We start from the raw sequence: 11340 nt of genomic DNA, 5'->3' as shown, positions 1-11340 counted from the left end.
TTGGTTAAGGAAGCTGCAAAATGATTTCGTACGGAATTTTCCTTAATTATCTGGTATTAGTCATTCTCGAAGACGACGTATTATCTCTTTTTTTTTAGAGGGAGCCATCCTGCTTCCTACCTTTTCATCACAGTATAAGTCCACAGCTACGATGTGCACAGAATAGGCGGAAACTGGGTAACCTGGCGCGCTACGCTGCGACTGATTGGTCTTGCTGCTACCTGACTGGCTGGGTGTGTGACGTCACAGGTAATAGGGCATAGGCACACTATTTTTTTTCATGAGTTGTTTTTTTTTTCTGTACGAGTCAACATTTTCCAGCAAAAGGTACAGTATTATTTCTCATAAATTTGGATGACCTATACAGGAGAACACAAAGCAATTTAGACATCATATATATGGGTTTTGGTCGCAATGACTGGTCTCGTACAGAAAACAGATCTCTGGAGGGAAAAAACATCATAAAACACTATTATAGCATCCTGTATCACTATTACAGCCTCCCTCATTCTAGCCATCTCCAGCAGTTACTCTATATGTCGTCCGCTATCTTCTCTCCCCTATATTAAATTGATTTTGTCCCAACCGCCATAACCGCCACCGTAGCAATTTCATTTGGACATGTAGCATGGTACAAATTAGTGTTATAGAACTGAGGTAATCTGAATTGAATTATTTTTTGCGCAGTACATATGGCAGTTGAGAGATGAGCGTGTAGACAAAGTGTTTGGCGGCCCCTGCTGTGACCGGAGATAGAAATGAATGTTTGCAACGATAGTATTTTGCGCCTTCTACTAGTGTCTAGCGTGGACAATAAGCAGGGCCACCAATCTTGCTGCGGAAGACCAATGAGTAGTGGCTTGTAGTGGAAGGGATTGATGTGCCATGGAAGGATACGAAGGAGGCCTCCAGTCTTGCTGCGGAAGGCTCGTGCGGTGGCTTGTTAGGGAAGGAATACCCGTGGCCTATATATAAGGGGATGAGGTAGTGAGACCTTGCAAGAAAGCGAAAAATGGATCCTCACGAAGCCTGGAACGACACCATTAGAGAGTTGTGTTTCGGCAATGACTCTTCCGATGAGGAAGATAATTTGTTCGTTGCGACTATGGCCGCGATCCATGAGTCGTCGGCAACACAGCGTGGAGCTTGGGGCGGTTCAGTGCCCGGACGTCGCCGTATCCAGCGGAATCGCCTAGAAGGGCACCAAAGGTTGTTCAATGACTACTTCGCCGATCCCCCTGTGTACCCCGATTACATATTCCGGCGCAGGTACAAGTGTGAATAGAAAGTCTCGTCACGTAGTATTATGAACACATGTATGTGCGTGGCGTCTTATTGTTCATGTTTGTGCAGGTTCAGGATGAAACGTGGCCCGTACCTCAGAATCGTGGAGGCAGTTGAGGACCGTGACCCGTGGTTCCTACAGAGGAGGAACGCGACAGGGGAGCTCGGACTGTCCGCGTTGCAAAAAGTCACTGCGGCGTTTCGTATGCTAGCATACGATGCTCCTGCGGATTCGCTGGATGAGTGCCTCCGACTCGGAGAGTCCACCATCATTGAGAGCATGATGCGGTTTGTTCGGGCCGTCGTCGAGGTGTTTGGCGATGAGTACCTCCGTTCTCCGAACGAGGAGGACACCGCTCGTTTGATTGCTACAAACGAGCGAAGAGGGTTCCCGGGGATGCTGGGAAGCATCGATTGTATGCATTGGAGGTGGAAGAACTGTCCGACAGCCTGGTCGGGTTCTTTCACCGGCCACGTCAACTCTCCGACGATCATACTAGAGGCAGTGGCATCGCAGGACCTGTGGATTTGGCATGCCTTCTTTGGAATGCCGGGTTCCCTGAACGACATCAACGTTCTGCACCGCTCGCATCTGCTCGACAACCTTGCCGCTGGTGTGGCACCACAGGTACAATACTCAATAAATGGACACCACTACAACATGGGGTACTACCTTGCAGATGGAATCTATCCGGAATGGGCCACATTCGTGAAGCCCATATCTTGTCCGCTTGGGCTGAAGCGGCAACACTTCGTCGTTCAGCAGGCGGCGGTACAGAAGGATGTCGAACGCGCCTTCGGTGTGCTGCAGTCTCGTTTTCCTATAGTCAGGGGGGCTACAAGGATATGGGATCAGGAAACCCTCCATGACATCATGACCGCCTGCATTATCATGCACAACATGATAGTGGAAAATGAGAGAGGTGATGATGATGTTGAACACGTCTACGACGGTTCAGGTGACCCTGTGGAGCCGTTGCACACCCCGATACCCGCTGTTGAAACCTTTACGCATAGGTATGGGATGATAACTAGCAGGCAGGGTCATCACCAGCTTCGTGAAGATCTTGTGGAGCATCTATGGCAGCTCCATGGCGGAGAGTAGTCCAAACGTAAATGTAGTGAACTAAATAAAATGAGGTCCACGTTGTCCTTTGGTAGTGGGGTTTTTCTTCGAAAGTATGTCGAATTTGCTATGTCATTTCGAACTATGGGGATGTAATTTCAGTAGTATGAACTATGGGCATGTAATTTCAGTAGTACTTTGTTTGGAGTATCAAATTTCAGTAGTATGCACTATCGGCATGTAATTTCAGTACTACGAAATTTAAGTACTATGTACCTTGTGTTGGAGTATGGCAGTTTGTACCATTGAACCGAAAAAAATGATCAAACATGATAGTGGATGTTGCACCAAGTGGATCAATTAAAATTATGGCACCAAGCGGGATTGCAGTAAACAGGACATCATATGAAGTCTCAAATTCCAGGAAAATGAATAAGAGTACGTGACAAAAAACATACACAAACAGCCGTAAAGTGCATAACACTACACATATCAGGTTTGGTATTACAGCAAGCACTCGAATTTTATGCAGAAGGCCCAGAAGAGGCGCGACGAGCTGCAATGATGCTCTGCCGAAGACTCTTGTAGTATGCTTGCTGGTCCTCATCCATATGTGAAATATCCATGTTCATTATGTCCCGCTCCTCCTTCTCCTTCTGCATTTGCATACGCTATTCCTCAAGGCGGAGCTTCTTGCGCTCAACTTCCATCAACTCTGCGAACCTCTTAGCCCTTTCCTTCTCAATCATCTCTTTCATTGCGAGTTGGCGATCAACAAGATCTGTCATGGGCGCTGAAGCAGAACTTGAGGAAGACATACCCCGTGCCCCGTCTTTCGATTGCGTGCGCCCTGGAGGCCTCTTCGCACGAGGGCTGCAGGTGGAAGGATGTGCGCCGACCTTCTCAGGTATGTTCATCCCCGCTGAAGACCCTCCGTGTTGTGTCGAACAGGGACTTCCGGAAGGTGCGGTTTTCTGTTTTTTGCGCGCCGACTCCGCTTGCCACTTCGGATGATTGCGCAACTCCCTCCAACACGGCAGCAAGGTGAACTCCTTATGCTCCACGGCTTGAAACATCTTACATGCTTCAACGACCTGCAAAATGCCGAGGCAGTATGGTACTTCAACGTATTTGCCGATCAAGTTCAATGAAATGAAGAGAGGACCGTGCATGCAGGCCATATGCTTGAACATGATTTAAGACAGTACCGTGTATGTACAGTCCTGTAAGGCTGCAGCAAAGATACATACCGTCTCCGCCTCGGTCGTTCCACTCTTCTTAGTGCGCAGGGCTCTTGCGTAGTGGCCGCAGAACTTCTGGACCGTCGTGTTGATGAATGTCCATCTCCCCTGCAGCGATTTCTTATTCCGAGTTGATGTAAATGTCTTGCTCTCGTTGTAGTAACTCTCGATCCTGTGCCAGAATGCACCTAAGCTCTGGTTGCTCCCAACCACGGGATCTAGGCTCACGTTCAACCAGGCCGCAACCAGGAGAAGGTCCTCCTCCAACTTATAACTGCAGCCACGGCCACCACCTGCTGCCGCCTCTACGGGTGCCTCATTGTCCTGCACCTGCGCGGAAGGAGTCTGGGTGCCGATGATGGCATCTTCGGTGAGCGGCAACACATCATCCCACGGCATGTTCTCCATTTCCCCGCGAAGGAATCCAGCGTACTCCATTTCGTCCCTGACCACAAGACATTAAGCAGTACATGTAGGAAGTATGTAATCGTTCAGTACAAGACAATAAGCAATGAATGGGCCACATGTAATGTTTCAATTCTGGACCATAAGTTCCTGCTATCAGTCATCACAAAAAGTTCACGAAAAGATATAGCATTCGGTCACCTAGGTTGTCGAAATGTCTCATACATCTAGACATACTACCACGGCAACATACCGACTTAAGGAGGACAACTAGAGGACAAGACCGACACTACCAATGTCATCCATTAACCAACAGGAACTACAGGCTACCTTCAGTGCATACATTGCATACAACATAATAGGGATTGTTCCCAACTACAGCCTCCATGACCTATCGGATTCGATGGACATTGAATCTTCGGAACACAGGAGCTCATCGGTGCTCCAGTCAGACTGAACGACATCATCCTCGTCGTTGTCTTGTGATGCAGCCCCTTCCTCTAACACTGTTGCGCTTGAAATGTCGGTGTCAAGACCATGGTTGTCGACGCCAACGTCCCGCATACAGTCTTCAACTTGGAACACAAGCTGTTCCAAGTCCTCCGCTATGTTTTCCACATGCAGTAGTGCCATGTTGAGGTCCACGGCAGCCGGGGTGCTTTCTGGACTCAAGTTGTCAATGGCTAGTTTCTTCAAAGCGGCCGCCGACTCCTCCACATGGTCCTGCATCTTCGACACAAGAGCGACAAGCGCTGCGCGGTCCATCTACAACCACGGGTTCAGAATGACTAAAGGAACATGTGCTAATTTGTGCCCTATGCAGGGACTCAATCAATGCAGGTGTACTCTTTACTGCACATACGTACCATACACAACATATGTACCCTACACAACATATGTCATTACTGCAACAGATCATATCCTACTCTAGTGTCCAGACAGCAGTGATTCTTGCACTACAAAAAACATTATTTCCATACAACTAGCTGTAATGTTCACCTCCTACTCCTACCCAGATGGCCAAAGATGTACCATTGCCAGCCCTCATTGCCATTCCCATTATCCCCTACACTTCCTACTCATCCCAGCCCTACACCAATCAAAGGATCCGAAGCCTCACTGCATAGTGTTACACATTTTGTTAACTCCAGGATAGTGTGCTAAAAATACCCTACATGAGCCTATGCAGTGAGGTTCAACTTTGCTAAAACACTGCCTGCTGTTCCTACCTTTCCCAGCTAGACAACAATGCTGTAGTGCAACAAAGATACATTCCCAAGTAAACTTTTTCAATAGTTCATGACTTTCCGAAGCTATTGTCACAGAATTTGCTGCAACCAAAACACATAGCAATGTTTCATACTAGCATCATCTCCAGGCACAAACAAGGGTGTCCAAAGTTCATCAATTACAACCTAATTCCCACTGCATTCGATACAGAAAGGCACAAATCAAGCACACTACAGTCACCAAGAACTTTTTGTCACCACCAAAATGGACCAAGAACTGGTCATTTTGCTAGTGTGGAGATGATCCTACATGCGCTGCTGTTCCTACCTTTCCCAGCTAGACAACAATGGTGTAGTGCACAAAATCACATTCCCAAGTAAACTTTTTCAATAGCTCATGACTTTCCGAAGCTATTGTCACAGAATTTGCTGCAACCAAAACACATAGCAATGTTTCATAGTAGCATCATCTCCAGGCACAAACAAGGGTGTCCAAAGTTCATCAATTATAACCTATTTCGCACTACATTCGACACAGAAAGGCACAAATCTAGCACACTACAGTCACCAAGAACAGGTCTGTCACCACCAAAATGGACCAAGAACAGGGAATTTTGCTAGTGTGGAGATGATCCTACATGCGCACACAGAAACCCTAAGATTTCATCATCAATCCGGTCGGTGCCGGCCACATTTGCACGCGATTAGGGGTTCGTACCAAAGGGGATCGGGTGCCTAAACATTTCTGCACATGGCGATCCCCTGCGAATGTCGATCTGCAGCAACACAAACCCTACCAACCTATGTGGCCGACCAAACGGAAGAACCCCACCCCCGCCGGAGAACCCTACCTCCGCCCGCTTGCCGCGTAACCCTAAGCAGTGGATCTGGGAGCCGAGGACATACCTGGGCCGTCGGGATGACCACGGGCCTCCTACTGCCGCCGAGCACACCGAAGGTGGCGATCCTTGCACCTCGCCGGCCGGATCTGCGTCGCCGCACTCGTCGCCCAACGGGGAAGACTCGTCGCCTTCCCGGTCTCCGGAACCTCCCCGTTTCCGCCGCCCTCCGACGCCTCCCGCCTCGCCTCCGCACCCGCTCGCCAGTTCCGCTTCCGCCGCTCCGCGGGACCAACGACCTCCTCGCCACTCGCGCCTCCCACAGTGAAGCGGACGCCGCATCCTCCCCGCAACTTTGCCGCCCCCGAACGCGAGCCGTATCGCTGTTCACCCCGAAGCCGACTCTGCTGGACGTCGTTTGCGGGCGCGTGACGTCCTGTATCTGACGTGGATACAGTCCGCGGGCCGAATGCCGACTCCGCTGGAGAAGGCCTAACAACCGGCAACTACATTACTCACGCGTCTGAATTAATTTTTTAAAAAAGACTTAGGCACGAGCACATACTGTGCACATAATATAGAGGCTGAACCCCAAAATAACCATTACCATATTAACTACGTGATTAGAAAAAGCTACAAGGGCTAACTAAAAAATGCCAAACATAGAAAATATTATGTAAACAACCTCAACCTCAAGTGTTCATGAACAAATACGCTGCTACCACGAATTATGCGCGATTTCCAGAACTTCAGTGGTGCACACACATAAATACCACAGCCAAAAAGTCATACATGATTACCATAAACAACAGGGGCTTAAATATAAGATTAACATAGCCGGAAAATTGTCCACGGTTTCTAGAACTAGTCCAATAAATTCAGAGGCCTGATTCGGCTAAGCCCGTTTCATTATCAGGTTTAGCATTTTTTTTTAGATTTAATTGTAAGGTCTCCTATTGAGCCGCCTAGGGCAAAGACCCATTTGGCCCATCATCTGGCTTCATTCACCCCCTCCCTTCTTCCTTGTGCATAGAGGGAGTCTACTCTCTGTTCCTCCCCCTTCTCATGAAGCAACCTGTCATATACACAGTGACACTTTTGTTTCTCTCCACTTTTATTTCTCTGTCCATTTGTGGCTTGTGCATATGGTGGTACTGGGGGTGATGATGATGAAGCTAGTGGCCAGTGACCAACATGTAGTTGGCCACCTCGAATCAACGGCCCACAGCAGGCTAGCATATGCAACGACAACGGCGGCGAGGTTGAAGGTAGCCATCAAGGACAACCTTCTAAAAAAATGGAGGGCACGACGACCGATAAAAGATACGAAGGGTGGGGGAATCTAGAACCACGGACACGTGGGCAGGCACAGGCGCAACGGTTCTCTCAACAACCAACATGGGTGAGGGGCACATGTGTTGAGCTTAAAGGGGCACGCGGGCTGGGCGGTGAGCATGTGAACCGCCGAATACACCTCAAACAAAGATTGAATGGCAACGATATGCAAAGAGGCGCTCAGTGTCCGTGGGAAAATAGAAAGAGATATGCCCGCATATGCTCCTATTAAATTTATGCTACTGTTGAGGGAAAATAGACCAGCATGAGGATAATAGTTGGCAGTCGCTACCAAAGGTCCGTCCAGAGCCTTCAATCTCAAGACTCAGTAGGAGGCCCCATCCCCGGAGGATGCAAATCCCTTTGGACCACCTCTCTAGGTTATACATGACCTTCTGAAGACTTGGAGCTATAGCAAGTACCCCCGGAGCCTTCAGCCTCCGAACTCAACAGAAGACCTTATCGCCAGGGGCTGCGGACCCCTTCAGGCCCATGCGGCCTTCCGAAGCCTAAAGGCGCGAATCGGCCTCCGGAGATAATATCAGAAAAAAAGGGCACCCCATCTCTGCCGCCGACCTGATGCAAGGTGACAGGTGATAAATGCTGGTGCAAATGGTGCTTATCCTGACACCCCAATACGATGCAAGTCGTCCTGACACCCCCGGCAGAGCGACGCCGGGCCGTAATTAACAGCCGGCTCACCCCTCAGAGGGCAAGCACCAACATAGTTACCACGGTAGATATTTATTTTCTATGTAGGGTAAAAGATAATTATCCAGGATAATGCCCAGTAATTCGGCCAGGTCCTAGATATTTGTATATCGTGATAACTTGTATACTAAGTTATGTACTGCCTTATAAATAGGAGGTCGTGGTCACCTAGAACAGGAGAAGAAAAAAAAGGATATGCTCAACACAGCATGGAGGAGCATAATCACAAAGTTTTTCTGTAATACTCCCCCTAGCCCAGTCTATATCTTTACAATCAATACATTCATGGTATTCCTTTCTCTCAAACTTCGTCTCCAAGATTAAGTCTTCTCCTTAGAAGGAACTCTCGCCGTACTTATTGGAGCAAGACGATCTCTTACTCCAACAGCTACAACTACTAGAAATGACCACATATGCCCCTATTAGATATATCCTACAACTACTAAACCTCTTTCACATCATCAATTTAAAGGTGCACGGTGAAAATGCTATAATTACTACACACTTGTTTTTCTCGACATGCATATATTTTGGAACAACTTCTGAGTAATAATGCTTACATGGTGAAACGGATGGAGTATTATCTAAGGTAGAGTTGAGCATTTCTCCGACTCGGCTAAAGAAAAGCACAATCTATTAGGGCCTAAAGAACTAGGCTAGGCCCGTTAGGTCCATCAAATGGGACAGTGATGGTCTAGGCTAGGCTTACATTGGGTAGAAGCTCATCTCGGGCCAAACAATATTTATCTCAAATTGCTACTCCGGCGTACCTGCCCTAGAAAAAAAGGGATAAGGCTACAAATTTGATTAGGCACAGTCAAATCAGGCATGAATAACGGGCCTTGGATAGCCCGGGCCTTTTTCTGAGACCCAACCAGAAGTCTTTGGACGAGGTTTTTCAAGTCAGGACAATATCCCAGATCACAAGTCGTGGACAGCTAAGATGCGTAGAGGCGCACGTGTGGGCGAGACAGGTTGCGAGTGTGGGAGCGGGTCATGTACATGTAGCAGCATGATATTGGATAGTGGAATGGGTGGTGAGGATGTTTAGTTTGAATTCAGATTTTCAAACTTGTTTTTCTCTCAAACTGTAGGTTCGTTTGCAAATTCATTTGAATCATGATGTTTTTAGGATTAATACAACAAAATAAGATACAATATAAAGATATTTTATTAGTTTTGATTTTTTTAAATTCCACAATCCGGGTATGCTACGTCAACAATTTAAATGTATAGTTTGAACATTTCTAATGTATTTTAAAACAATTTTTCACTCATGAAATGTTGAACTAATTTCCCTAAAATGTTGAAGTAGGCTTTATAGTTTGTTGAATCAAGTTTAAAAAATGTTGAGTGCATATAAAAGATGCTTTAACACATTACATATAAAACCTTGAACATCATATTAAATCGTTGAATTAGGTTAAAAAAATGTTGAGTGCATATAAAAAATAACTATAAAATCTTGACAATAGTAGTTGATGGCAAGGATTAGAAACAACTAAAAATAAAAAGGGAAAAAAAGAGAAAAAAAAGGAGCAACATGTTCTCTTTGGGCCACAAGCCCACAAGCCTCCCACGGTCACGCTGCTACGCGCTCGGCTGGACATTGGACTAGGCCATTGTTGAGCCGTGTGATTTGGGGCTCCTACAGTATCGACACGTGTGCTCACACAGTCCGATACAACATGCCAAATAGGTGTTGACCTTGATAAGTTTCGTAAACCGATCCTAAAATTTGGGAAATAGATTGATTTAGAGCCAATAGGATTATTCATCTGTAAGAAGTACATTACAAGCTACTCTAGAGTTCCTTGTAGTCATTTTGGCATTTGTGCTTGTTGTTTAAAAAAAGGAGCAACATGTTCTCTTTGGGCCACAAGCCCACAAGCCTCCCATGGTCACGCTGCTACGCGCTCGGCTGGACACTGGACTAGGCCATTGTTGAGCCGTGTGATTTGGGGCTCCTACAGTATCGACACGTGTGCTCACACAGTCCGATACAACATGCCAAATAGGTGTTTGACCTTGATGAGTTTCGTAAACCGATCCTAAAATTTGGGAAATAGATTGATTTAGAGCCAATAGGATTATTCATCTGTAAGAAGTACATTACAAGCTACTCTAGAGTTCCTTGTAGTCATTTTGGCATTTGTGCTTGTTGTTTAGAAATGATGCAACAAAATGAGATTTAAGTACTAATTAACTTGCTATGCATGATATGATTGCTCCCTTCTTTTCTTCTCTTGAGTTTGTATAATGTTTTTCTTTTTGCGATTATAAGGAGGATACACCATTACGTATGCATACCGCACTCACACACATGTGATGTGCTCCTCTATCATACATCTTTCAATTTTACCGCTAAAAACATAGGACTGTGTGTAAAAGATGTGTACCAGAGTAAAAACATGCTGATTCCTTGAGCCAGTATAAAAACATGCTGATTCCAAGCCAACCTTGAGCTGGTATTAAAAAAAAAATACGCCGACTTCCAAGCCTAGTGATGTGTGACGTACCTTCGGGTTGAATTACTTGTCATTTTAGCTTCAGTCACAGCGAGCAAGAAATGAGTTCATATAGCTTTTCCCTTACAGATTTGATTGTAAACAATTAATAGGGGCATTTTATGGGAGCTGTTACCGTTAAAATAAAAGAGGCATACTCCCTCTGATAGATAAGAAATTACGTAGATTGCCAACGTAAAAGTGACATCATAAGATATCTCATGAAAATAATTTATAACATATAATTCTTTTTATTCGAGTCAAAACTACTTTAGTAGAAATTGCTAGTCCAAATATTATCTTAGAGACTGCTGAACGACTTACATTTCCGATCAGCGTGAGTATTTGCACACCAAAACCATCTTCCATTTTCGACGGGAGGCGATAGCTTTCCTTGCTTTCTGAATGAACATAACCGAAGCTGTATGGAAGTGGAACTACCCATGTAATTGTTAATTCTAATCCACAATAGCACACATGCAACCAGCTTCAGAATCCAATTTAATGGACATGATTAGAGGTTTTCTATTTTCATAATCTCCAACTACAAATAACTGTACCATAAAAGCATCTATCTTATATGGTACATTGGTACACAGAGTTCCCACACAAGATAGAGGCCAAAGGATGGGTAGTCAATCTCAAAATTGTGAATTTAAACAATAAAGTCTGATCCTATTAGGCCAATATTTACAACAGTTACAAAGATATTCACCCTCCTAT

General features: G+C 45.9%; 1 protein-coding gene across 1 annotated transcript; it reads left to right on the top strand.

Moving 5' to 3' along the window:
• Window positions 1-1105: 1105 nt before the first annotated feature.
• LOC133886364 (uncharacterized) lies at window positions 1106-2915 on the top strand. The gene is made up of 3 exons (XM_062326091.1): window positions 1106-1269; window positions 1354-1912; window positions 2847-2915. The coding sequence occupies exons 1-3, from the start codon at window positions 1106-1108 to the stop codon at window positions 2913-2915; spliced, it is 792 nt and encodes a 263-aa protein (XP_062182075.1).
• Window positions 2916-11340: the final 8425 nt, after the last annotated feature.

This window comes from Phragmites australis, chromosome 12 (genome assembly GCF_958298935.1).
Source record: "Phragmites australis chromosome 12, lpPhrAust1.1, whole genome shotgun sequence".
NCBI lineage: Eukaryota > Viridiplantae > Streptophyta > Magnoliopsida > Poales > Poaceae > Phragmites > Phragmites australis.
This window is presented reverse-complemented; position numbering and strand designations above follow the sequence as displayed.

Coding starts and splice junctions, on each gene's coding strand:
- LOC133886364 (XM_062326091.1), top strand. CDS start 1,106: ATGGCCGCGATCCATGAGTCGTCGGCAACACAGCGTGGAGCTTGGGGC. Junction 1,270..1,353: donor GATTACATATTCCGGCGCAG/GTACAAGTGTGA, acceptor ATGTTTGTGCAG/GTTCAGGATGAAACGTGGCC. Junction 1,913..2,846: donor CCGCTGGTGTGGCACCACAG/GTACAATACTCA, acceptor TACACATATCAG/GTTTGGTATTACAGCAAGCA.